This window comes from Oncorhynchus masou, chromosome 1 (assembly GCF_036934945.1).
Source record: "Oncorhynchus masou masou isolate Uvic2021 chromosome 1, UVic_Omas_1.1, whole genome shotgun sequence".
In the NCBI taxonomy this organism is placed as follows: Eukaryota; Metazoa; Chordata; class Actinopteri; order Salmoniformes; family Salmonidae; genus Oncorhynchus; species Oncorhynchus masou.
In genome coordinates, this window is record NC_088212.1 from 48747327 (window position 1) to 48771835 (window position 24509).

At 40.9% G+C, this 24509-nt stretch overlaps 1 protein-coding gene across 1 annotated transcript; it reads right to left on the bottom strand.

Moving 5' to 3' along the window:
- Positions 1 to 9325: 9325 nt before the first annotated feature.
- On the bottom strand, positions 9326 to 21931 carry utp15 (UTP15 small subunit processome component). The gene is given in 14 exon segments (XM_064973605.1): positions 9326 to 9869; positions 9871 to 10099; positions 11120 to 11178; positions 11434 to 11567; positions 11659 to 11760; positions 14200 to 14355; positions 14491 to 14575; positions 14803 to 14938; positions 19167 to 19292; positions 19825 to 20003; positions 20476 to 20660; positions 20951 to 21043; positions 21208 to 21347; positions 21728 to 21931. Coding segments are annotated over 13 exon segments (1764 nt in total). The 5' UTR covers positions 21298 to 21347; positions 21728 to 21931; the 3' UTR covers positions 9326 to 9679.
- Positions 21932 to 24509: the final 2578 nt, after the last annotated feature.

The window sequence follows — 24509 nt, forward strand, 5'->3', positions numbered from 1 at the left end:
ATAATTTCATTTTTATTGCATACATTGCTCTGCGTGCTTTTTCTTTGAGTGCATTCACTGCCATATTAAAGTTTCCCGATGCAGATATGGTCAGACCAAGGTAGGTGTAATTTTTTGTGTGTTCAATTAAGGTGTTGTTCAGGGTGAATTTATATGTGTTTCTGACATCTGTTTTTTTTTTGGGAAAATCGTGATTTTAGTTTTTGGGAAATTTACTGCCAGGGCCCAATTATGGCAATTTTGCTCCAGAATATTAATGTTCTGTTGAAGACCTTCTTTGGTTGGTGATAGAAGTACCAAGTCATCAGCATATAGCAGGTATTTCACCTCTGTGTCAAATAGTGTGAGTCCTGGGGCTGGAGATTGGTCCAACATGTCTGCTAATTCATTGATATAAATGTTGAAAAGATTTGGACTCAAACTGCAGCCGTCTCACACGTCGACATTGTGAAAAAAGTTCTGTTCTTTGGTTTTTGATTTTTATTGCACACTTGTTTTCTGTGTACATACATTTTATTAACTCATATACCTTTGTAGAATTTTGTAGAATAGCCCTTCGTGCCAAATCGAATCAAATGCTTTTTTAAATGCAATAGAGCAAGCAAAGATTTTGCCCTCTTTTTTTTGGTGGATGTGTTTATTAATTAGTGTGTGTAAGGTGTATATATGGTCAGTAGTGCGATGGTTTGGGAGAAAGCCAATTTGACATTTACTTATTACATTTCTTTCTTGAAGAAAGGTTTGAATTCTTGAATTCAAAATGCTACAGAAAATCTTTCCCAAGTTACTGTTTACGCGAATTCCCCTGTAATTTTTGGGGTCTGATTTGTCTTCACTTTTGTGGATAGGGGAGATGAGCCCTTGGTTCCAGACATCAGGGAAGCAGCCAGAAGTTAAAGCCATGTTGAACAATTTAAGCACATCATTTTGCAACTCAGGTGTGCTGTTTTTCAGCATTTCATTTCTGATGTTGTCTAGACCACAAGCCTTCTTTGATTTAATAGATTTTAGCTTTTCATTTAGTTCTTGTTGGGTTATTGGGTAATCTAATGGATTTTGGTTGTTTTTAATGACTGGATGTTCAATTTTTCTTTAATTTCTAATTTCTAACAAGTCTTTTTGTGGGATGTTTTTGTATAGATTATCAAAATAAGTTTTCCAAATTCCTACATCTTGTATGGCTAATTATTGTGGCTTTGTTGTGCTTAAATTGTTCCACATGTCCCAGAACTGATTTTGGTCAATTGCATTTTCAATTTCATCAAGTGTCTTGGTATAATTCCATTTCTTGCATTTCAGTGTTTGTTTATACTGTTTCAGAGTTTCAAAGTATTCATATCGTAGCTCTGGGTTGTTTTGCTGCTTATGTTTTTTGTTTCACATTTGTCTTAGGTGTTTTCTAATTGTTTTACATTCATTATTAAACCATTTGTCAGAAACATTTTGATATTTTGAGTAGCTGAATTGATACCATCTTTATTGTTTTGGTACCGTGAGTTCTTGAAAAACTCCATTTGAGTTCAATGTTTCAATGAATCTCTCTGCACTGTTTGGAGCCCATCTGTACGATTGGTTAATGTTGTAAAGTTTATTGGGCTGTTTTTTAATGAATATTGCCGGTTAATTTCTTCAGAAACACGTTGATCTGACTGTGATCTGACAATGGTGTCTGTGGTCTGACAGTGAATGCACTAATGGAGGAGGGGTCAATGTCAGCGATGGCATAATCGACTACACTTGTCCCAAGAGCTGAGCAGTAAGTAAACTGACCTAAAGAGTCCCCTCTGATTCTACCATTAAGCATGTACAGGCCTAAGGCTCGACAGAGATGTACTAACTCCTTTCCATTTTTGTTCAGTATTTGGTCAGGACTGTTTCTATTATTTATAATAGGGCAACTGTACAAGGAGGGGTGTCCAAATATGTGGTGGTTACCTCCCGCATCAGTGGAGTCAGGCTCAGAACCTGTTCTTGCATTGAAATCTCCACAAAGAAGCACTTTACACTGCGCCTGAAATGTAATGATTTCTGTATGGAGAAAAACAAACAAAAAAACTGATCATCATAATATGATGAATCTGAAGGAGGAGCATAAGCTGCACATATGTAGGCCGTCATTGAAAATAAGAATTTGTTCTTAACTGACTTGCCTAGTAAAATAAAGGTAAAAAAAAATGTATACATCATTGTCACAATAGATTGTACCTTTGTTAAGTTTTAGCCAAATGTGAGTGGCACCTTTTTTCATTTCATTCAGTGCTAAGTCCTGCTTAATGCCAAATGATGATTTCACCTGAGTCTCGGCCCCGTTTAACATTTTTATGTTTGATTGATGGTAGTAAACTTTCTCTATAGCCTGAGGGACACTGAGTATCTATGTTTCCAATAGGATTATGATGTCCTGTCCCTTGATGTTTTTAATCAATTCTGGATTTGTTGTTTTCTCTCTCTGTGTGTGTCTCTCGCTCTCTCTGTGTGTGTGTCTCTCTGTGTGTTTCGCTCTCTCTGTGTGTGTCTCTCTCTCTCTCCGTGTGTCTCTCACTCTCTTTGTGTGTGTGTGTTCGTGTCTCTCTCTCTCTCTGTGTGTGTGTGTCTCTCTCCCTGTGTGTGTGTGTGTGTGTGTGTGTGTGTGTGTGCATCTAACTGTGTGTGTCTCTCTCTCTTTCTCTCTCTGTCTGTCTCTCTTTCTCTTTGTGTCTCTCTCTGTGGGTGTCTCTCTGTGTCTCTCTTGCTCTGTGTGTCTCTCTTTCTCTCTGTGTGTCTCTCTCTCTCTCTTTGTGGGTGTCTCTCTCTGTGTGTGTCTCAATCTGTGTGTGTCTCTCTCTCTCTCTCTGTGTTTCTCTTTCTCTGTCTGTGTGTGTGTCTCTCTGTGTGTGTGTGTGTCTCTCTCTGTGTTTGTTTGTCTCTCTGTGTTTCTCTCTTTCTCTCTCTGTGTGTGTTTCTCTTTCTCTCTCTGTGTGTGTTTCCGTTTCTCTCTCTCTTTCTCTGTGCGTGTGTCTCTGTGCCTCTCTCTCTGTGGGTGCCTCTCTCTGTGGGTGCCTCGCTCTCTGTGGGTGCCTCGCTCTCTGTGGGTGCCTCGCTCTCTGTGGGTGCCTCGCTCTCTGTGGGTGCATTCCAAAGACTGGTGACATCCAGTGGAAGCAGTAGGAACTGAAAACAAGTTCCTAAGAAATATCGTTTCCCCATGAGAACTCACTGAACAGACAGAGACCTAAAAATAAAAAAAATCTGAAAAGGTTAGTCCTCGGGGTTTTGCTTGCTACATAAGTTCTGTTATACTCACAGACATGATTCAAACAGTTTTAGAAACCTCAGAGTGTTTTCTATCCAAATCTACTAATACTATGCATATCTTATATTCCTGGCATGAGTAGCAGGAAGTTGAAATTGGGCACGCTATTTATCCAAAAGTGAAAATGCTGCCCCTTATACCTTAAGAGGTTTTAACGTTTAAAAATACCTAAAGTTGTATTACAAAAATAGTTTGAAATGTTTTGGCAAAGTTTACAGGCAACTTTTGAAATATTTTGTAGTGACATTGCGCAATTTGGAAGCTGTTTTTTTCTGGATCAAATGCGCCAAATATATAAATGGACATTTTGGATATATATGGATGGAATTAATCGAACAAAAGGACCAATTCTGTTGTTTATGTGACATATTGGAGTGCCAACAAAAGAAGCTCGCCAAAGGTAAGGCATGTTTTATATTTTATTTCTGCGTCTTGTGTAGCGCCTGCAGGGTTGAAATATGCTACCCTCTTTGTTTACTGTTGTGCTATCATCAGATAATAGCTTCTTATGCTTTCACCGTAAAGTCTTTTTTAAATCTGACATGTTGGCTGGATTCACAACGAGTGTAGCTTTAATTTAGTATCTTACATGTGTGATTTAATGAAAGTTATATTTTTATATAATTTTATTTGAATTTGCCGCTCTGCATTTTCCCTGGCTTTTGGCCAAGTGGGACGCAAGAGTCCCCTATACCATAAGTAGTGTCCTTACCTATAAGTGTTCTGAAAGCCTGTTGTCAATTTGATTAACGTGAAATAGTAAATTGTGTTTGACCAGATACAATGCTAAGGGTTGGTAACAGGCTGATTGGTTGGCTATTTGAGCCACTAAAGGGGTCTTTACTATCCTTAGGTAGGGGAATAACTTTTGCTTTCCTCCAGGCTTGAGGGCACACACTTTCTAGTCGGCTTAAATTGAAGATGTAACAAATAGGAGTGGGAATATCATCCTGAGTAATTTTCCATCGAGATTGTCAGACCCTGGTGGCTTGTCCCTGTTGATAGACAATTGTTTCACTTCTTCCATGCTCACTTTACGGAGTTCAAAAGTACAATTCTTGTCTTTCATAATTTGGTCAGATATACTTGGATGTGTAGCAGCAGCATTTGTTGCTGGCATGTCATGCCTAAGTTTGCAAATCTTGTCAGTGAAAAAAATCATTAAAGTAGTTGCCAATATCAGTGGGTTTCATTATGAATGAGCCATCTGATAAAATGAATGATGGAGCGATGTTCACCTTTTTGCCCAAAATTTTATTTAAGCTACAAAGCTTTTTACCATCATTCTTTACATCATTTATTTTTGTTTCATAGTGTAGCGTTTTCTTTTTTTAGTTTAGTCAAATGATTTCTCAATTTGCAGTACCTATGCCAATCAGATGTACAGTCAGAACTATTTGCCATTTATTTTGTCCGTGGGACATACAGTTGAAGTCTGAAGTTTACATACACTTAGATTGGAGTCATTAAAACTCGTTTTTCAACCACGCCACAAATGTCTTGTTAACTAACTATAGTTTTGGCAAGTTGGTTAGGACATCTACTTTGCGCATGACACAAGTAATTTTTTCACCAATTGTTTCCAGAGATAATTTCACTTATAATTCACTGTATCACAATTCCAGTGAGTCAGACGTTTACAGTCAACTTAGTGTATGTGCCTTTAAACAGCTTGGAAAATTACAGAAAATGATGTCATGGCTTTAGAAGCTCCTGATAGGCTAACTGACATCATTTGAGTCAATTGAAGGTGTACCTGTGGATGTGTTTCAAGGCCTACCTTCAAACTCAGTGCATCTTTGCTTGACATCATAGGAAAATCAAAAGAAATCAGCCAACACCTCAGAAAACAATTGTAGACCTCCACAAGTCTGGTTCATCCTTGGAGCACTTTCCAAACGCCTGACGGTACCACATTCATCTGTACAAACAATAGTACGCAAGTATAAACACCATGGGACCATGCAGCCGCCATACCGCTCAGGAAGGAGACGTGTTCTGTCTCCTAGAGATGAACGTACTTTGGTGTGAAAAGTGCAAATCAATCCCAGAACAACAGCAAAGGACCTTGTGAAGATGCTGGAGGAAACAGGTAGAAAAGTATCTATATCCACAGTAAAACAAGTTTTATATCGACATAACCTGAAAGGCCGCTCAGCAAGGAAGAAGCCACTGCTCCAAAACCGCCATAAAAAAGCCAGACTATGGTTTGCAACTGCACATGGGGACAAAGATTGTACTTTTTGGAGAAATGTCCTATGGTCTGATGAAACAAAAATACAACTGTTTGGCCATAATGACGATCGTTATGTTTGGAGGAAAAACGGGGAGGCTTGCAAGCCGAAGAACACAATCCCAACCGTGAAGCATGGGGGTGGGCAGCATCATATTGTGAGGGTGCTTTGCTGCAGGAGTTACTGCTGCACTTCCAAAATAGATGGCATCACGAGGCAGGAAAATTATAGGGATATATTGAAGCACCATCTCAAGACATCAGTCATGAAGTTAAGCTTGGTCGCAAATGGGTCTTCCAAATGGACAATGACCCCAAGCATACTTCCAAAGTTGTGGCAAAATGGCTTAAGGACAACAAAATAAAGTTTTGGAATGGCCATCACAATGCCCTGACCCCAATCCTATAGAAAATTTGTGGGCAAAATTGTAAAAACGTCTGCGAGCAAGGAGGCCTACAAAACTGACTTGTGGGAAGCTTGTGGAAGGCTACCGGAAACGTTTGACCCAAGTTAATCTATTTAAAGGCAATGCCTCAAATGGAGGCTGAAGATGGAAGAAATAAAAGCTGGCCCTGGCTTGTCACCAAAGATGCACTCCACAAAACTTCTACAGATGCACTCACACAGACAGCATCGAAGAGCATCCTGGAGGCGGGCTGTCACCAAAAGCCACCGCCTGGTGTACCACGGCAACTGCTCCGCCCTCAACCGTAAGGCTCTCCAGAGGGTAGTGAGGTCTGCACAACGCATCATCGGGGGCAAACTACCTGCCCTCCAGGACACCTACACCACCCGATGTTACAGGAAGGCCATAAAGATCATCAAGGACATCAACCACCCGAGCCACTGCCTGTTCACCCCGCTATCATCCAGAAGGCGAGGTCAGTACAGGTACATCAAAGCTGGGACCGAGAGACTGAAAAACAGCTTCTATCTCAAGTCCATCAGACTGTTAAACAGCCACCACTAACATTGAGTGGCTGCTGCCAACACACTGACACCGACTCAACTCCAGCCACTTTAATAATGGGAATTGATGGGAAATGATGTAAATATATCACTAGCCACTTTAAACAATGCTACCTTATATAATGTTACTTACCCTACATTATTCATCTCATATGCATACGTATATACTGTACTCTATATCATCGACTGCATCCTTATGTAATACATGTATCACTAGCCACTTTAACTATGCCACTTTGTTTACATACTCATCTCATATGTATATACTGTACTCGATACCATCTACTGTATCTTGCCTATGCTGCTCTGTACCATCACTCATTCATATATCCTTATGTACATATTCTTTATCCCCTTACACTGTGTATAAGACAGTAGTTTAGGAATTGTTAGTTAGATTACTTGTTGGTTATTACTGCATTGTCGGAACTAGAAGCACAAGCATTTCGCTACACTCGCATTAACATCTGCTAACCATGTGTATGTGACAAATAAATTTGATTTGATTTGAAATAAAATCACATTATGACATTTGACATTCTTAATAATAAAATAAAGTGGTGATCCTAACTGACCTAAGAAAGGGACTTTTGACTAGGGTTAAATGTCAGGAATTGTAAAAAACTGAGTTTAAATGTATTTGGCTAAGGTGTATGTAAACTTCAGACTTCAACAGTACCTTATTTACATAAGTATTCAGACCCTTTGCTACAAGACTGAGCTCAGGTGTATCCTGTTTCGATGGATCGTCCTTGAGATGTTTCTACAACTTGGAGTCCACCTGTGGGAAATTAAATTGATTGGACATGACTTGGAAAGGCTCACACCTGTCTATATAAGGTCCCACAGTTGACAGTGCATGTCAGAGCAAAAACTAAGCCAGGAGGTCGAAGCCATTGTTCGTACAGCACCGAGACAGGATTATGTCGAGGCACAGATCTGGGGAAAGGTACCAAAACATTTCTGCAACATTGAAGATCCCCCAAGAACACAGTGGCCTCCATCATTCTTCAATGGAAGAAGTTTGGAACCACCAAGACTCTGACAGAGCTCTAGAGTTCCTCTGTGGTGATTGGAGAACCTTCCGGAAGAACAACCTCTGCACCACACCACAAATTAGGCCTTTATGGTAGAGTGGCCAGACGAAAGCCAGTTCTCAGTAAAAGGCACGACAAGAGCTTGCCAGAAGGAACCTAAAGAACTCTGACCATGAAAAACAAGAGATTCTCTGGTCTGATGAAATCAAGATTTAACTCTTTGGCCTGAATGCCAAGCGTCACATCTGGAGAAAACTTGGCACCATCCCTCTTGTGAAGCATGGTGGTGGCAGCATCATGCTGTGGTGATGTTTATTAGTGGCCGGGACTGGGAGACTAGTCAGGATCGAGGCAAAGATGAACAGATCCCAGACTTGAACCAGATCGAACATCTCTGGGAGAGACCTGAAAAGAGCTGTGAAGTAACACTCCCCATCCAACCTGACAGAGCTTGAGAGGATCTGCAGAGAAGAATGGGAGAAACTCCCCAAATACAGGTGTGCCAAGCTTGAAGCGTCATACCCGAGAAGACACAAGGCTGTAATCGCTACCAAAGGTGCTTCAACAAAGTACTGAGCAAAGGGTATGAATACTTATGTAGATATCAAATATATATAAGCAACAATTACACAACAGTTTTTGCTTTGTCATTATTGGGTACTGTGTGTAGATTGATGAGTGAAAAACACTAATACATTTTAGAATAAGACTGCAACCTAACAAAATGTGGGAAAAGTCCAAGGTCCTGAATACTTTCCAAAGGCACTATAGTAAGATATCTAGGCCTACAACTCTAGAGCACAGTAAAAAAGATAATTAATAACTTAATTATATAATGAACACATAGAATAATAAGCCATAAGAGTGAACAATAGTTACTGTATTGTGATTGTTTCGTTTTAATTACTCAACATGTAGTGCCCCAAGGTGGGACCAAACCGTGTCTCAAAAGCAGCAGCAAAGGTCAAATAAGATCACAAGAACGTCTGTTATGGCTAGACACGTCTGACCCCCGCATAGTAGTTGTAGGTTTTTATACAGTACCCAAAACAAATTTGAGCATTGGAAAAATATGTACTGCATAAATACTGTAAATGCGGGTTGGATTGAATTGAACCCCTAATCTTCATTTTCAAAGTGGTGATTTTCTTCCCAAAACAATACAATGAGTCCACATGTCACATATATTTTTGATGCCACATGGGGGATTCAAACAAACAGCAAGTGGCAATAGATGTCTGGAACTCAAAAGTTTTACCCACCGTGAGCAAATTGTCCAGGGCATGGATTTCCAAAGGCATTTTAAGGCCAAATTCATTGTTAGAACCATAGGATTGAAACCTAATGTGTCGTGGAGGGGCACGTATTGGCAAAGGGACACCACTTGGCATGACAGGCCGAGATTCACATAATTTTACCATCAGAGCGTGCCAGTGGACTACTGTTAAGTATACTTTAGTGTGAAAGTGTTGGGATCTGGGACAATGTTTACCCAAACCCAAAATGAATATTTATGAGCAATTCCCCACACCCTACTACCCACCTGAACGCTTTTGTTTATTTAAATTTAAAGGGGTTGGGCAAAGGCTGAAATTGTGTTTGACAGTTACCCTTTAAAGCAGTACGTAACTGTGAGCATTTTCTTCAATGGTAAACCGCCTGAGCAAGACATCTTCGTTGATTCACAATCTTTGTGCACACTTTGAGAGGATGGAGAGAATGACAATTGGGACAGTATACTGTGAGTGGTGCGCATGTGAGTGTGAGTGTGATCAAAGAGGATCCAGGGCGCCTTGTTTTCAACATTGACAGTTTTACTTCAGCTTTTTTTTTTTACAGAACATTGGAAATGTAAGCAAATTCTATAAAAATTCAAACCAAAACATGAACAGATAGGGTGAGAGAAACGGAATACACGCACACTGTTTAGAGAAACATTAGCTGTGAAAGACAATTTGATGGCGTTCCAAAAAAATGAATTGTCGCTTTGTGTTCAGTCTGATACAGAGATTTAAGTATACATACAGATGTGTACATTTACAAAACACTGTCTCTGAAGAGTCAAACCCATTTTATCCTCTCTCTGGAGCCAGTTAAAATACCCTTTCTGTTAAAACCAGGGAGCACAGCATGAACATGGCTCAGCTTTATTGCGCAAATCCATTTTTTAGTTGGTGGTTTAAATTCAGATAGCAGGATGTAGTCATGGGTTCTCGAAGTCTGACGACGTTCCGTCGAAGACCGAGAAGCACTTCCGGAACCAGTCGTGACGGGGGCAGCCCAGGCACTCTGGTACCCCGGTGGAATAGTCTTTTTGTAGGGGCCTCAGGCGGCCTGGAGCTGTGGTCCCGGAGCCCCCAAACTCCCCTCTGCCAAGCCGTTAGGCCGGCTGCTGCCTGGGCAAGGCACCTCTTTCCTGGGGAGGGATGCGGCGAATAGAGTATCCAACATCCCCAGAACTTCCAGGAGGTCCTGCTGGTAGTCAACCTCTCTCTCCACTAGCTCCTGGAGACGTACAAGCTGCCTGTCCACTACTGAAGACTGACCCACCACTGCCTGGTAGATGTCTGAGGAAACCGAGGGCAGGAGAATGACACACACACACACACACCTAACAAACTTGAAGAATTTTTTATAGTACAACTTCAGTGCGGCAGCAGTACCCCTGGCCCCGCAGACCCCACAACGGCATGCATGTGACACCCACACTGCTCAAATCATAGGCAAATGCAAACATATTTGCCTAATAATGATTTGGCAGATGACTGCCTCATCAGGAATGGTAGGTTACAGACTGTTATGGATACTTGGTAATTGGCTGCTCTTCAGTAGCTAACTAGAAATACATTTAAATGTACAAATCAGGGCTCTCACTAGGACTTTCTGACAAGGTGGTGCTGATGTAGGACTAAGGTTGGGTGGGGGAAAGTCAGTCGACTCCCCCCTCCCAGGAAGTTGGAGCTTTTTGTCTTTTTGAAAACCCTGTAACTGTAATTTCTTCAAACCTAGTCTTAAATGATATCATATAACGTAGCAAACACAGACATCTGGTTTGATCCTAAATTAAATTGAGGGTCTCAAGGACATTTTTTAGGTTCAATTTAGGGGTAATGATTATTTTATTCAATCGCTGGTTTTCTTTGTGCATAGTCAAGTGAAAATGTAAACTGGCTTAATTTTGTTTGGGGAGAAAATTCAGAATAATTCAATTACTTGATGCAATGTAGTAGTTTAGCTTACTGTAAGCAATTTGGAATATGAAACAACGGTCTTTCTGTGAAGGACAGTATTAGAATAACATCTGAGATGTCTGTTTCCATTCACGTAGGGACGCGCACTAAACTACTGCAACACCGCACATTTCCTTGCTCGTCAATGCGCTCGCACCTACTAACTTTACAGAGTTCAAAGCATGTGCAGGCAAAAAAAGTGTCCTTGCTTAGTTGACTAAACGCTGCAGCTAACTACCTTTGTTGTTATGACGCCTTGACCTCAAACTGTGTGCATGGTACCAAATTCTGTGCAGGTTGGCAGGTCTGTATACATATTCAGAATAAAACAATTAAAGATTTGTTTCACAAACTCACCAAGAATCATCTCAGTGGCGGTGACGAGGACAGGTGTAAACCTGGGATCAACTACATTCCTGTGTAGGAGAAGATAAAACAATGTCAAGACACATGAGCAGGTGTGCCGCAGTCTGGTGTAGTGGTTGTGCTGCAGACTCCTGACCACACATTGTCCCCTCTGGCCTGTGCCTGCAAATCTGTATCCCTCTTACCTGTCTACCCGTCACTATCTCAAAGAGACAATACCAATAAAACAATTACACATTGTAAAAAACAAACACTAGGGAGTAGGTAGGCGCTGATTTGGAATTGGGTATTTGAGTGAGTGTTACCCAATCAGGAAATTGAGGAGTTGAGAGAGGTTCTGCTCGTCTCGTCCGGCCAGAGCGTTCTTCAAAGTTCCTCGGCGATCCAACTCCTTCATCACCGCCACCGTGATCTCAGGCTTTCTGTTCCTCCGCCACGACTGCGAGCACACACACACACACTTAAAAAACTATCAAGATTGTACAATATATTTGTATGAGTTGCTGAGATCATCAGGAAAGTAATTGTACCTCCAGGGCGGTATCCAAGGCCTTGGAGATGTTGAATTTCTTCAGCTGTTTGTCGTATTTGGCCAGATGGCTCTTCACTGGTTTGCTGACAAGAAAGTCATCCTAAGGAGGGAAGAGGTTCGATTTCAGGTCACTAGCTAGGTATCCATTCAATTGATGACAGATTTTCAGGTGAATATTCTAAAAACTGCATGAAGAAAATGTGCATTTTCCGCCGGTGGTGTTTCCACCAAGGGGAATTGTTGCAGGTAAAAATCAGTGAGTGATGATGTAAGTGCAGACAATGTACTTTTGCGCTTAAGTTCTTATGTACCGAATAAAAATATAAATGTTGAGTTTATTTTTACAGCGACAGTGCACATTAATCCATCGCGTTTTTACTGATAGATTTGTCACAAACTGTTGCGTTATTTAGCAAGTATGCCTACTCTGATCATGGCATGTGCGCACTAGCCAACAGCTCGCAGATAGTGTGGGTAGACTGTGCGGGTAAGCTAATCTATATGATGAGAACATTATGAAAAAGAGAAAGAACATTTGTCAAACAGCAGTCAAGCGTAGATCATGTCACCAGAATTAGACGATAGTTATTGGAAAGCAGCAACAAGATCACCCTTTGAAGTTCATAAGTTATTTTATCTGTATGTAGGCTAATAAACTGTATGCTTTCCCGAGTCGTAGTGGACGAACCACACACCATATGTGGTCCTCCTACTCATGACTCCAAGTTTACGTCAATAGGATGGATACTATATCAATACTTGCACATACAGTCTATCTGCAGGTTCCATGAAGTTGGATTTAAGACCCAAGACCTTTCAATGCCACTTGAAATGCAAATGAACACCAATTTTGAGATCTGCGCGCACTACACACCTGCAAATATACCTCTCCAGAAATGAGCCCGTGTTGGCAAAAAGTAGTATTTGGAACGCCGACTTCGAGCCAGTCAGCGGTTTAGTACCTCAACTTGCTCAATTTCCACATTATTCATTACGAGAGTAGTTGAGGTTTAGTGAATGATTTGCCCCAAATACAATGCTTTTAGTTTTGGAAATATTTAGGATTAACTTATTCCTTTGCTACCCATTCTGAAACTAACTGCAGCTCTTTGTTAAGTGTCGCAGTCATTTCAGTCGCTGTATGTAGCTGACGTGTATAGTGTTGAGTCATCCGCATACATAGACACACTGGCCTTACTCAAAGCCAACGATTGAAAAAAGCAAGGGGCTTAAACAGCTACCCTGGGGAATTCCTGCTTCTACCTGGATTATGTTTGAGATGCTTCCATTAAAAGAACACCTTCTGTGTTCTGGTAGACAAGTAACTCTTGATCCACATTATAGCAGGGGGTGTAAAGCCATAACACATCCATTTTTCCAGCAGCAGACTGATTGATAGTGTCAAAAGCTGCACTGAAGTCTAAAAAGACAGACAGCCGCCCCCCTCCATGTTGAACAAACATATGGGGTGGCAGGGTAGCCTAGTGGTTAGAGCGTTGGACTAGTAATCGGAAGGTTGCGAGTTCAAACCCTCGAGCTGACAAGGTACAAATTTGTCGTTCTGCCCCTGAACAGGCAGTTAACCCACTGTTCCTAGGCCGTCATTGAAAATAAGAATATGTTCTTAACTGACCTGCCTGGTTACATAAAGGTAAAACATTTTTTTTTTTTTTTTATCTGTACCAAAACTTCCTGTTTCCATCACAGCTGTCGTGATTTTTTGTTTACTTTCCTCGCATATAAACTGTGAATGGAAATGTGGTTTTGCATTTTTTTAAATGAAATATAAAAACCACTACTAAATTCATCAGGCCGTTCTACGGAGAGTTATCTGAATTCAAACGGTAAACTGAAAATAAGTCCTTGGAAAATGAAACTCTATCCTTAATTGAAAATATATGCCATTAAACATGATCTTGTTGACTAACATATATGTCAGGGGTTGTGGTTGGGATCATCAGTAGACAGATCAGTCAAGGTATCCCTCAACAGGCCTGTTGTTCATAGCATTTAGGATCCCAGCAATGAACGACTTCAAGGCTACCATCTCTATCAATAGTAGGGTCACAGTATGTATACTGACCATTAGGCTTGGGCTAAACACCATATACTAGAGTATTTGGAAAAAGCCACAGGGTTGTTTTTTAAAACTATGAATATTTGTATCTATTTTTTAAGTTAAAGCAATTCATTTGTATGCGCTCTCATGGACTTCGGCAGCATATTCTCCGCCCATTTCCCGAAGATTTGCATTATGGGGCCTAGAGTACGGATATAGTGTCCTCTGCATGTATACTTCATATTTTGACTAATTTAATACGACACCCGGGAACTTTTGGCATACTAACTATATCATACTATGACCAATAAGCATACTATATACTCAATTCACGTCACAAATAGTACAGTCAGTGTGGTTAGTGTGAGTATTCGAACACAGCTCTATACACTGCAGTTTTCCAGAAACCGGGTTAAAAACCCCTGTAGTGAGAATTGTTCTTTGTAGTAGAATAAAACAGTTGGGGGAATAGGCACTTGCCTTTTTTGGGACGTAGTTTCTTCCTTTGACAAAGATGCGGTACACTGGCTGCATTCTCTGTTTTCCAGCCATTTCCCGTTTCTCCTCAGGGCTCTTCCTATGTTTGATGCTCAGGACGCCATTGGTCATCCCAACGACAATGGACTCGTCATCAGGCTAAACATACAGACAGAAACCATTAGCCTTGTGACTTTATTAGTATCTGAAAAGCCTTCATACACAATCCATAAATCAAACATAATCATAATAGTGTATTGCTCAGTCTCAGTTTGGGATTACTTGTAAACTTACAGCCAGGGCCAGACTGAGAATGGAGGCGGCGTAGTCAAAGTTATGAACCACCTTGTAGTTGGTTGTGTTGTAGATTTTCACGTGCCTGCAGGGTAAAAAAAAAAACACAAAAAAAACACATTCATCTAATCAAGAGATCCATCAAAACATCCAATAATCTTTACAATAATCTCGTTATAAAATATGTTTGTCAGAGACTGTTTCAGAGTTGAAGAGCTCATTTGTAGTTCAGTCGATGGATCACTCAAGGAACCTTCACTAGACATGCCTGCTGCAATACACACACAAACCTGTCTAGAGCTGCTCACACACCTGTCGAGGGAGGCAGAGAGCAGTCTCTGTCCGTTGCTGCTGAGACTGAGGCAGGTGACGGTCTTGTGGTGGTTCTTCAGTGACACCAGAGGCTGACCTCCCTTCAGCAGGTCCCACACCTTCACATAGCGCCCTCCTGTGGGGGAAGGGGAGACAACAACTTGGTCTAAATGGTCTTTCCTCCATCAGCACAGATGTGACGAGCACAACAAATAATGGAGGGTGTCATGACTCTCCAGTGAGGATCTGAATTAGTCAGATAAGCTTGGCAATAAATAACTTCAGCGAGACCCCCTCTCACCCCCTAAGGGTGAGAGGGGAGCTGGTGGAGGGTTTGACAGATCACACCCCGTCGTAAATCAAGGAGAGAACATTCCTCTCCAATGTTCACACAGGAATGTGCCTTTGTCTCAACAGACATTTCCACACCAAAACTCTAACATGTTCTAAAGTGAATACTGGAACAATATTTCTAACAAAGAAAGTGGGTGACCTAAAAAAAACACTAATGTCACATGGGTTGTTATTTTCTGATGTCATTAAACATCAAAAAAAAAGGAAATACTGGAACTTGAAAAGTATACACACTGTGTGCCGTGTCCATCTTCTTCGTTGTGTATGAAATACGAACACGAACCACCCCTTTTGAATGAACTGTATAAAACGGTGGGTTAAGAATTAACATATCAGACCAGAGAGGTGTGTACAGCTCACGTCCAAAGTGGTTCGAACTCTAAAATCTCAACACGAGGTAGAGACAATAGTCACACCCCGGACAATCACTGGTACAGCTGATTAGCTGTCCTATGTAAAGTATCTAGAAAAGTAAACTTAAGTGGGACCATTCTACTCCTCTTCTCAAATCACCCTAGAATGCTACTCTCATCTCCCAATGGGAACCATCGACATGGCTGGCTAGCCTATCTTCAAAGAGGCAGCTTCAGGAGCGAATGGAAAGTAGAATAAACTCCGTAGTTCTGTTCAGGACTACACAACAAAGTCAACGACGGCAGAGGAGGACAACAGTAGAAGATAGGTGGGGACCCCTTTTGGACAATAAGAGCATTACAAGCGTTGGGAAAGGCCCAACCAAACCCCTTTCCAAGAAGGCTTGGTTCCGACACGAGATACGCGGCGAACCAAGGCATTCACACGTATACATTCATGATTTCTTACTCCAAACGGGCAGCGGTTCGTGTGCAAAGTAGTTTCTAAATGTACCAAAGTACTATGGTTTCTGTCCCTCTCCATGTCTTTTTTGTAACAAGCCACCATAAAAAGCGTCAGTCCGCTAGGGAACTGCTTTTAATGTATTAAGTGTGCATGTTTATCCTGTGTTATCATTTACTTAACTAGAAAATAAATTAAACCTATTTGTGTAGTACTGAATCATAAGTAAGGCTGGGGTTTAAAAAGTAAAGTCATGATAAGCGGCACAAGTATGAGGCTAATTATATTATCCTGTAAGGGGGATATGGCTTAATATTGACAAGCGCATCCTTATTGAACAATTTATCCTTTGTTGAAATTGAGATGTTCTCTCACTGGCCTACACACAAAACCCCATAATGTCAAAGTGGAATTATGTTAAAAAATATATATTTTACAAATTCATTTAAAATGAAAAGCTGAAATGTCTCAAGTCAATAAACATTCAACCCCTTTGTTATGGAAAGGCTAAATAAGTTCAGGAGTAAAAATTGTCTTAAGTCACATGGACTCACTGTGTGCAATAATAGTGTTTAACATTTTTTTTATGACTACCTCATCTCTGTACCCCACACATACAATTATCTGCAAGGTCCCTTAGTTGAGCAGTAAATTTCAAACATATTCAACCAGTAAATGTTTCCAAAACTAAAAGCATTGTATTTGGGACAAATCATTCACTAAACCTCAACTACATCGTGTAAAAAAATAATGTGGAATTTGAGGTGACTAAAGTGCTTGGATTAACTGTCATGGTCAAAACATATTGATACAACAGGAGCTAGGATGGGGAGAAGTCAGTCCATAATAAAGTGCAGTTCTGAATTCTAAACAGCATTATCAACAACTAGAGTCCTGCGGGCCCTAGTTTTGTCAAACCTGGACTACTGTTCAGTCGTGTGTTTAGGTGCCACAGAGGGACCTCAGAAAATGACAATTGGCTCAGAACAGGACAGCAGGGCTGATCCTTACATGTACACAGAGAGCTAACATTAATACATCTCTCATGGCTCAAAGTGGACGAGAGATTGACTTCATCACTACTTGTTTTTCTAAGAAGTGTTAACATGCTGAATGTACCGAGGTGTCTGTTTAACTACTAACACACAGTTCGGACATCCATGCACACCCCACAAGACACGCCACTCCACAAGACATGCCACCAGAGGTCTCTTCACAATCTCAAGAACAGACTATGGGAGGCGCACAATACTACATAGAGCCATGGTTACATGGAACCCACATCAGGTAACTGATGCACTGTATTGGGTAAAGTGTTATGAAAAGTAATGTGTAATTTTTAAAACTGTATATACCTGTCTTATTGGTGCTGGACCCCAGGAAGAGAATGCGGATCTCCTTAATAAAATCAAATACTACAAAGTATTGACTTTTGTAAATGAGATAATTCTGAATAAAACATTATTTATTTGTTTAATAGTTTTCACTTTGTCATTATGGGTAGTGTGTACCGTAATTGCTGGACTATTAAGCGCACCTGAATATAAACCGCACCAACTGATTTTAAAAAAAAGAAAGTATTTTGTACATAAATAAGCCGCACATGTCTATAAGCCGCAGGTGCCTACCGGTACATTGAAACAAATTAACTTTACACGGCCTTTAAACAAAACACGGCTTGTAACAAAAATTAAACAGTAGCCTACCAGTAAAGTCATTGGTCACTATCTTCCTACTCCTGTGCACTGAAACCACTGAAGTCATCTCCTTCGGTGTCGGAGTTGAATAGCCTCAGAATTGCTTCATCCGATGTTGGATCTTTTTCATTGTCGCTCTCGTCACTTTCATCCGGAGGCAAATACCCCGCTGAGCTCATGCTGCCCCTTCAACACGCAGCAGTCCAGCCTTTCGAAACCCGTTGATGATAGTGGATTTTTTGACAATGCTCCACGCTGTCAGGACCCACTGGCAGACTTGACCATAAGTTGCTCTTTGCATTCGGCCCGTTTTAGTGAAGGATTTCTCCCCACTTGTCATCCAAGCCTCCCACTGAACACGGAGCGCCACCTTAAATGCACGATTTACACTGATGTCGAGTGGCTGCAAATACTTTGGGCCAACTGATTTTCTTCCTTCTGAAAGGTTTGTTGTCTTTTTGCACTGAGTCAGTTCCTCACGCTGCGGTTTACAAAGTCTTATAAACGACTCATTAAGGCCAAGCTCCCATGCAGCAGCTCTATTTCCTTTTCCAACAGCCAGATCGATCGCCTTCAACTTGAAAGCTGCATCATATGCATTTCTCCGTGTCTTTGCCATGTAGAAGGTGACAAAATTACCACCGTAATCAGAATGATGGGAAGTTTGAGCGCGCTCGATTTACGTCACATTATGTGACGGCTCTGTTTTTTGGCGGCTTGAATCTTGCGAAAGCGAGAAAAATCAATAAATTAGCCGCGTCATTGTATAAACCACGAGGTTCAAAGTGTGGGAATAAAGTAGCGGCTTATAGTCCGGAAATTACGGTAGATGGGTGAATTTGATTTTTATTGTACATTTTGAATTCAGGCTGTCAAGGGGTATGAATATTTTCTGAAGGCACTGTACATATAGGTAGCCTGGTCTCAGACTAGACATAACATAGTACATTTAAATCTGGGACAAAACTTTGTATGATATATTACATTTGGTATGACAGATGGTTACTTAAGGCAAAAACAAAAGTAGGGTGGTTGGTCGGGCGTATAACGCGAACGACTAGCAACTAAAAGGTTGCAAGATAGAATCTCATCACAAACAACTTTAGCATTTTAGCTAACCATTTACTGCTTTTTTGCAACTATTTTGCAATAGTTGCAAAAATTGTAACAAATTGTACGCGTTGCAGATTTGTAATATATAATATGAATTGTAATTCATAACGTATCATACGAAATGGGTGATGGACATGCACAAATTAATACATATCCTACGAAACCTAACATACCATACTAAATGGAGTGTCTCGGATATTTACATACAAAATAATGCGAAATGCTCTGAGACCAGGTCGGTAAAGAAGATCAGGTAAGGTGGCTACAATTGGGACAACAATACCAGTGTGGTGTCTGGTCTTCATATTGAGGACCACAAATAGTTATGGAACTCAAAATCACAGTACAATATTATGGTTATGCCGCTATGCGGTTACAGCTTACCTGCTGAAACCAGTAGTCCTTCAGAGGGGTAGAGCAGAACTCTCTCCACGGGCTGGCTGTGGTCCATGGTCATCACACTCTTTTCCACTCTGGCATCAAACACCCTTAGTGTGTGGTCATAGGAGCCTGAGGGTGGGGGACAGAGACAATACACAGACACACAAACAACACACTTTCAGCATGTGTGTAGATAGCAAACCAACACTATCAAGTGTTTAAAGGGATAATTCTGGATTTTGGCAATGAAGCCCTTTACCTACTACTTCAGAGCCAAAATAACTTGTGGATATCCTTTTAATGTCTCTGCATCCAGTATAAAAGGAACTAAGAGGTGGCTTCACAAGTCAATGCTAACTAGCATTAGCGCAATGACCGGAAGACTAAAGAAACAGCTCGCATGCTAGCTCTTCCTATAAACTTCCAGTCATTACACCAACGCTAGTTAGCAATTGCGCTAATGCTATTTGGCAACTTCCTTAAAACTGAACGCAGAGACATAAAAATGGTATCCACGAGTTCATCCGGCTGTGGGGATGTAGATTTGGGCTTCATTGCCAAAATCCCAAACTATCCCTTTACAATGGCTGGTAGAGGCAGTTGTGTGAAATGATGATTTCTGAAAACATGTCTTTGTATCAGTAACTGTGTTTCATTTCACCTGTTATGAAGATATCTCTGTTGAGTTTGCTGGTGATGCCACAGCGGATATAGTCTGTGTGTTCCTTGTATGAGGTCAGTTCAGTGGAATTGGGGATGTCCCACAGGCGACAAGTGTAGTCGTCTGAGCCCGTCAGGATGTGATAACAGTCTGAGGTGAAATCTGTTACATGCACCCCCCTTGAGCAGAGAGAAACAGTTCAGTTAATTGTAGTAAAGAACACCAGAATAAGGAATAAAAAAATGGGGTCCAAAACAAAGACACTTGTCAGAGGCAGTTGAAATCATCAGTTTTAGTTCAGTTGATGGATCACTTAAGTAATCGTCACTCAGCGGGCCTGCTGCTGAGCTTAGCAATTTTAATTTTGCCCACTGATAGGGAAGGATTAGGGGACATTTTCCAACCAGACATTGGGAACCCGGTGACGTTTTTTTATTTATATATTTCTTTTACTAGGCAAGTCAGTTAAGAACCAATTCTTATTTTCAATTACAGCCTAGGAACAGTGGGTTAACTGTTCAGGGACGACAGAACGACATATTTGTACCTTGTCAGCTCTGGGATTTGAACTTGCAACCTTTCGGTTACTAGTCCAACACTCTAACCACTAGGCTACCCTGCCGCCCCAGGGATGTTGAATTGAGGACCTACTTTGTGTGCCCTTTGAACACCCTGAGCGCCACCTTGCCGCTGACATCAAAGAGCCGCACCACGGAGTCCTCGCATCCTGCCACCAAGAGCTGACCATCTGACCGGAACTTTCCGCTGTACGCCGTGTCCTTGAAGCGAGTAAATGTCTTGACTGGCTCCGTAGAAAACGGTCTGTAGATGTGGATCTGAAACAGGCAGCGGGTTTAGAGTGAGTGAGGGACACACACTTTCAGCTTGTGTAGATGGCAACCAACACTATCAAGACTATGATTGTTTAAGATGGCTCGTAGAGGCTATGGTCATAAATGTTTAGATCATAATTTGTAGTTCAGTCGATGGATAACAGAAGGAATCACTTTATATGCCATTGTCATCATGGATTTAATGAGAGGATATAGTTCAGAACCTAAATTAACCTCCATTGTTTTCCTAGCGTCTACTAACGTGTATGTGAATGGCAGTGAGACCAGCCTACCCGTGTAGAAGCAGTCACTGCATAGTTGTGTGGTGCCAGGGAGGAGAAGTCAATGCTTGTGACTGCTCCAAATTCCTTTATCTGGACTGGGGCCTGAAAAACATTCAACAACAGAGAAGAGTTGAGAGAACACAATCAAAGACAAGTCAACTTCATCAGTAGGCTATTATTGTCTTGTAACTGCAATATGGAAACATAATAGCTAGTATGCTCATGCTGCCACCAACAACAACACATCGACAGTGTGACAGGCTTACCTTGTAGTTTTTCCAATACAATGTGTCCGGAGTAACTTTCTCTCCAAGTTTGGGATATATTGGGATTTTTGTGGATTTGAATGAAGCCATTTCTGTATGTTGATAAGGCTCCTCTTAATCTTCGTATAGTTTCCGCCCACCTAATTTATGTGAGGAACACATAAAATATGAACACTCAAATAAACCAAATCTAAAACTGAGCAGGCAGAATCACTACCTACAGCGTTGTTGTATGCAGCGCAGCATGTGCTAGCTAACTAGCTAGCTAGCTACCAAGTTAACATTTTAAGTCTGCAACATCAGACAGCTTGGAGTTGATTATGCTTAAGTTAGTTACCCACTAGCGTCTACACATACTTAACGTATGGAAGTAACCTTTTTCTTCGATCACTTTATTGAAATGGAAAAACAGGAGTAGAGCATTGAAAATGGCTAGCTAACTAGCATACACAACGTGGTCCAATAGCGGTCCGCACGCCAACAATATTTAACAAATACTTTTTCAAACAAGGTTTCTCACCTTTGGGTGGTATTCCTTGACTAAACTCAGTAGACAGTAATCCAATTGATTCAATTCAGAAATAGGCTTGCCTTAGATAAACCAAAATGCATTAATGTTTAAAAAGATATCACGTTGTTCTGTGCCCACAGGCTCCAGTCAAAGACAGTACAGTAAAGAGAGGCAGAAACTGCCAATAAAAATCCCTGATCACACATGTAGGCGATGTCATGGCGACGTTGGCTAGCTCGGCTGAGGCACAGAAACACGTCGTTGGGTCTATCGGTCAAACTGCGCATGTGCAAGCCGTCAACATAAAGGGACTATTTCGATATCAAGTTGTTTTTGACGAAAATGATAACTTGTCAGTTTGTCACTTTCACGCGGTTGGAGTAGTAACGTGTTAAACTACTACTTTTCATTTTTCTCTGACTTCTCAAACCCGGCATGGTCTGCTTGGTCTGTTTCACAAGCGTCCCCGGAAGTCTTGCGATGTTGCGTCTCTGGGTTTAGAAACTCTGTGATGCAGCGGTGTTTAAGATCTCCACTTCCGTAAAAAAAACGTTATTGTTTACTGTTTCATTGGCCAAACAACCATCTCCTGCCTGGGTAGCTGTCCACCGTGTATGTCCAATTGATACATTCTGGTCAATTCCAATCAGTTCATACGCTTATTTAACTCGATGACTCATTGAATAACTAATTCAAATGTGATTCAGTTGATTCATTCATTGGCTTAAATTTGTTCTCTCATCTCCCTGTCAAACTTCATGTCAAAGTGCGTCAGTTCCTCACAAAAAGCAGTCAAACCATCCACACCTTATTTAAATAAAACTTATTTAAATGTAACTAAATTTTAAGACAATTAAATACTCTACTAACAAAAAAAGTAAAAATGTTAACCTTTATTTGGCTAGGCAAGTCAGTTAACAACAAATTCTTATTTACAATTATTTGTTTTTTTATTTCATCTCTATTTAACCAGGTAGGCAAGTTGAGAACAAGTTGTCATTTACAATTGCGACCTGGCCAAGATAAAGCAAAGCAGTTCGACACATACAACAACACAGTTACACATGGTGTAAAAGAAACATACAGTCAATAATACAGTAGAAAAATAAGTCTATATACAATGTGAGCAAATGAGGTGAGATTAGGGAGGTAAAGGCAAAAAAAAGGCCATGGTTGTGAAGTAAATACAATACAGCAAGTAAAACACTGGAATGGTAGAATTGCAGTGGAAGAATGTGCAAGGTAGAGATAGAAATAATGGGGTGCAAAGGAGCAAAATAAATAAATAAATACAATAGGGGGAGAGGTTGTTGTGTGGGCTAAATTATAGATGGGCTATGTACAGGTGCAGTAATCTGTAAGATGCTCTGACAGCTGGTGCTTAAAGCTAGTGAGGGAGATAAGTGTTTCCAGTTTCAGAGATTTTTGTAGTTCGTTCCAGTCATTGGCAGCAGAGAACTGGAAGGAGAGGCGGCCAGTATGAAGCGAGGGCCAGCCAACGAGAGCGTACAGGTCGCAGTGGTGGGTAGTATATGGGGCTTTGGTGACAAAACGGATGGCACTGTGATAGACTGCATTCAATCTATTGAGTAGGGTATTGGAAGCTATTTTGTAAATGAAATCGCAGAAGTCGAGGATCGGTAGGATGGTCAGTTTTACAAGGGTATGTTTGAAGGCCTAACCCAGCCAAACCCAGACGACGCTGGGCCAATTGTGCACCGCCCTAAGGGACTCCCAATCACGGCCAGATGTGATTCAGCCTGGATTCAAACCAGGGACTGTAGTGACACCTGGCACTGAGATAGACCACTGCACCACTTGGCAGCCCCATTATACATGTGTGAATGACCCTTAATAAATCTTCTTAAGGATAGGGGGCAGTATTTCCCCTTTGGATGAATTGCGTGCCCATAGTGAACTGCATCAAAATCTGTCCTAAATTGCTAATATATGCATATTATTATTATTATTGGATAGAAAACACTCTGAAGCTTCTAAAATCATTTGAATTATGTCTGTGAGTATAACAGAACTCACAGGGCAGGCAATCTTCCAAACTAGTCTTGGAATCCTGAAAGTTGGGGCAATTTTGACGTCATCGCCCCCTCCCTTCCCAACAAGTTATGGATCTGGAAACACTTCCTATGTCTTCCACTAGATGTCCTCATTCAGTAGAAAGTGTAATCGAGCATTTGCTGTGAACCTAATGGGGAGTAATTTGTTACAGTGTCGCAAAAGATTCACGTGCTTGAGGGCGCATATGCGTTAGACTGCTTTGTCTGTTCCAGTCAGCCCCAGATGAACTAGGATTGTCCGGTTGGAATGCCATTCGTTTTGTACGTTTATAACATCTTGAAGATTGATTCTGCACTTAGTTTGACCAGTTTCGTCGACCTGTAATATGTCATTTGGAAGTTTTGATGCAAAATTATCCTGGACCAGAAGTCATTTTTTGGGCATTTGAGCTGAAAGTTGTAGCAGGTGCTGCTACATGGACACTAGAATTGAACATTATGAAACAAAACAATTTATTGTTGAAGTAGGACTCCTTGCAGTACATTCTGATCGAAGACCATCAAAGGTAAGGGAATATTTATGTTGTAATTTTGTATTTCTGTTGTCTCCAACATAGCGGAGAAATATTGTTACGTCTGAGCGCCATCTCAGATTATTGCATGGTAAGCTTTTTCCGTAACGTTAAAAAAAATGTGACATAGCGGTTGCATTAAGAACCAGTGTATCTTTTTAATTATATGTAGAACATGTATCTTTAGTCAAAGTTTATGATGAG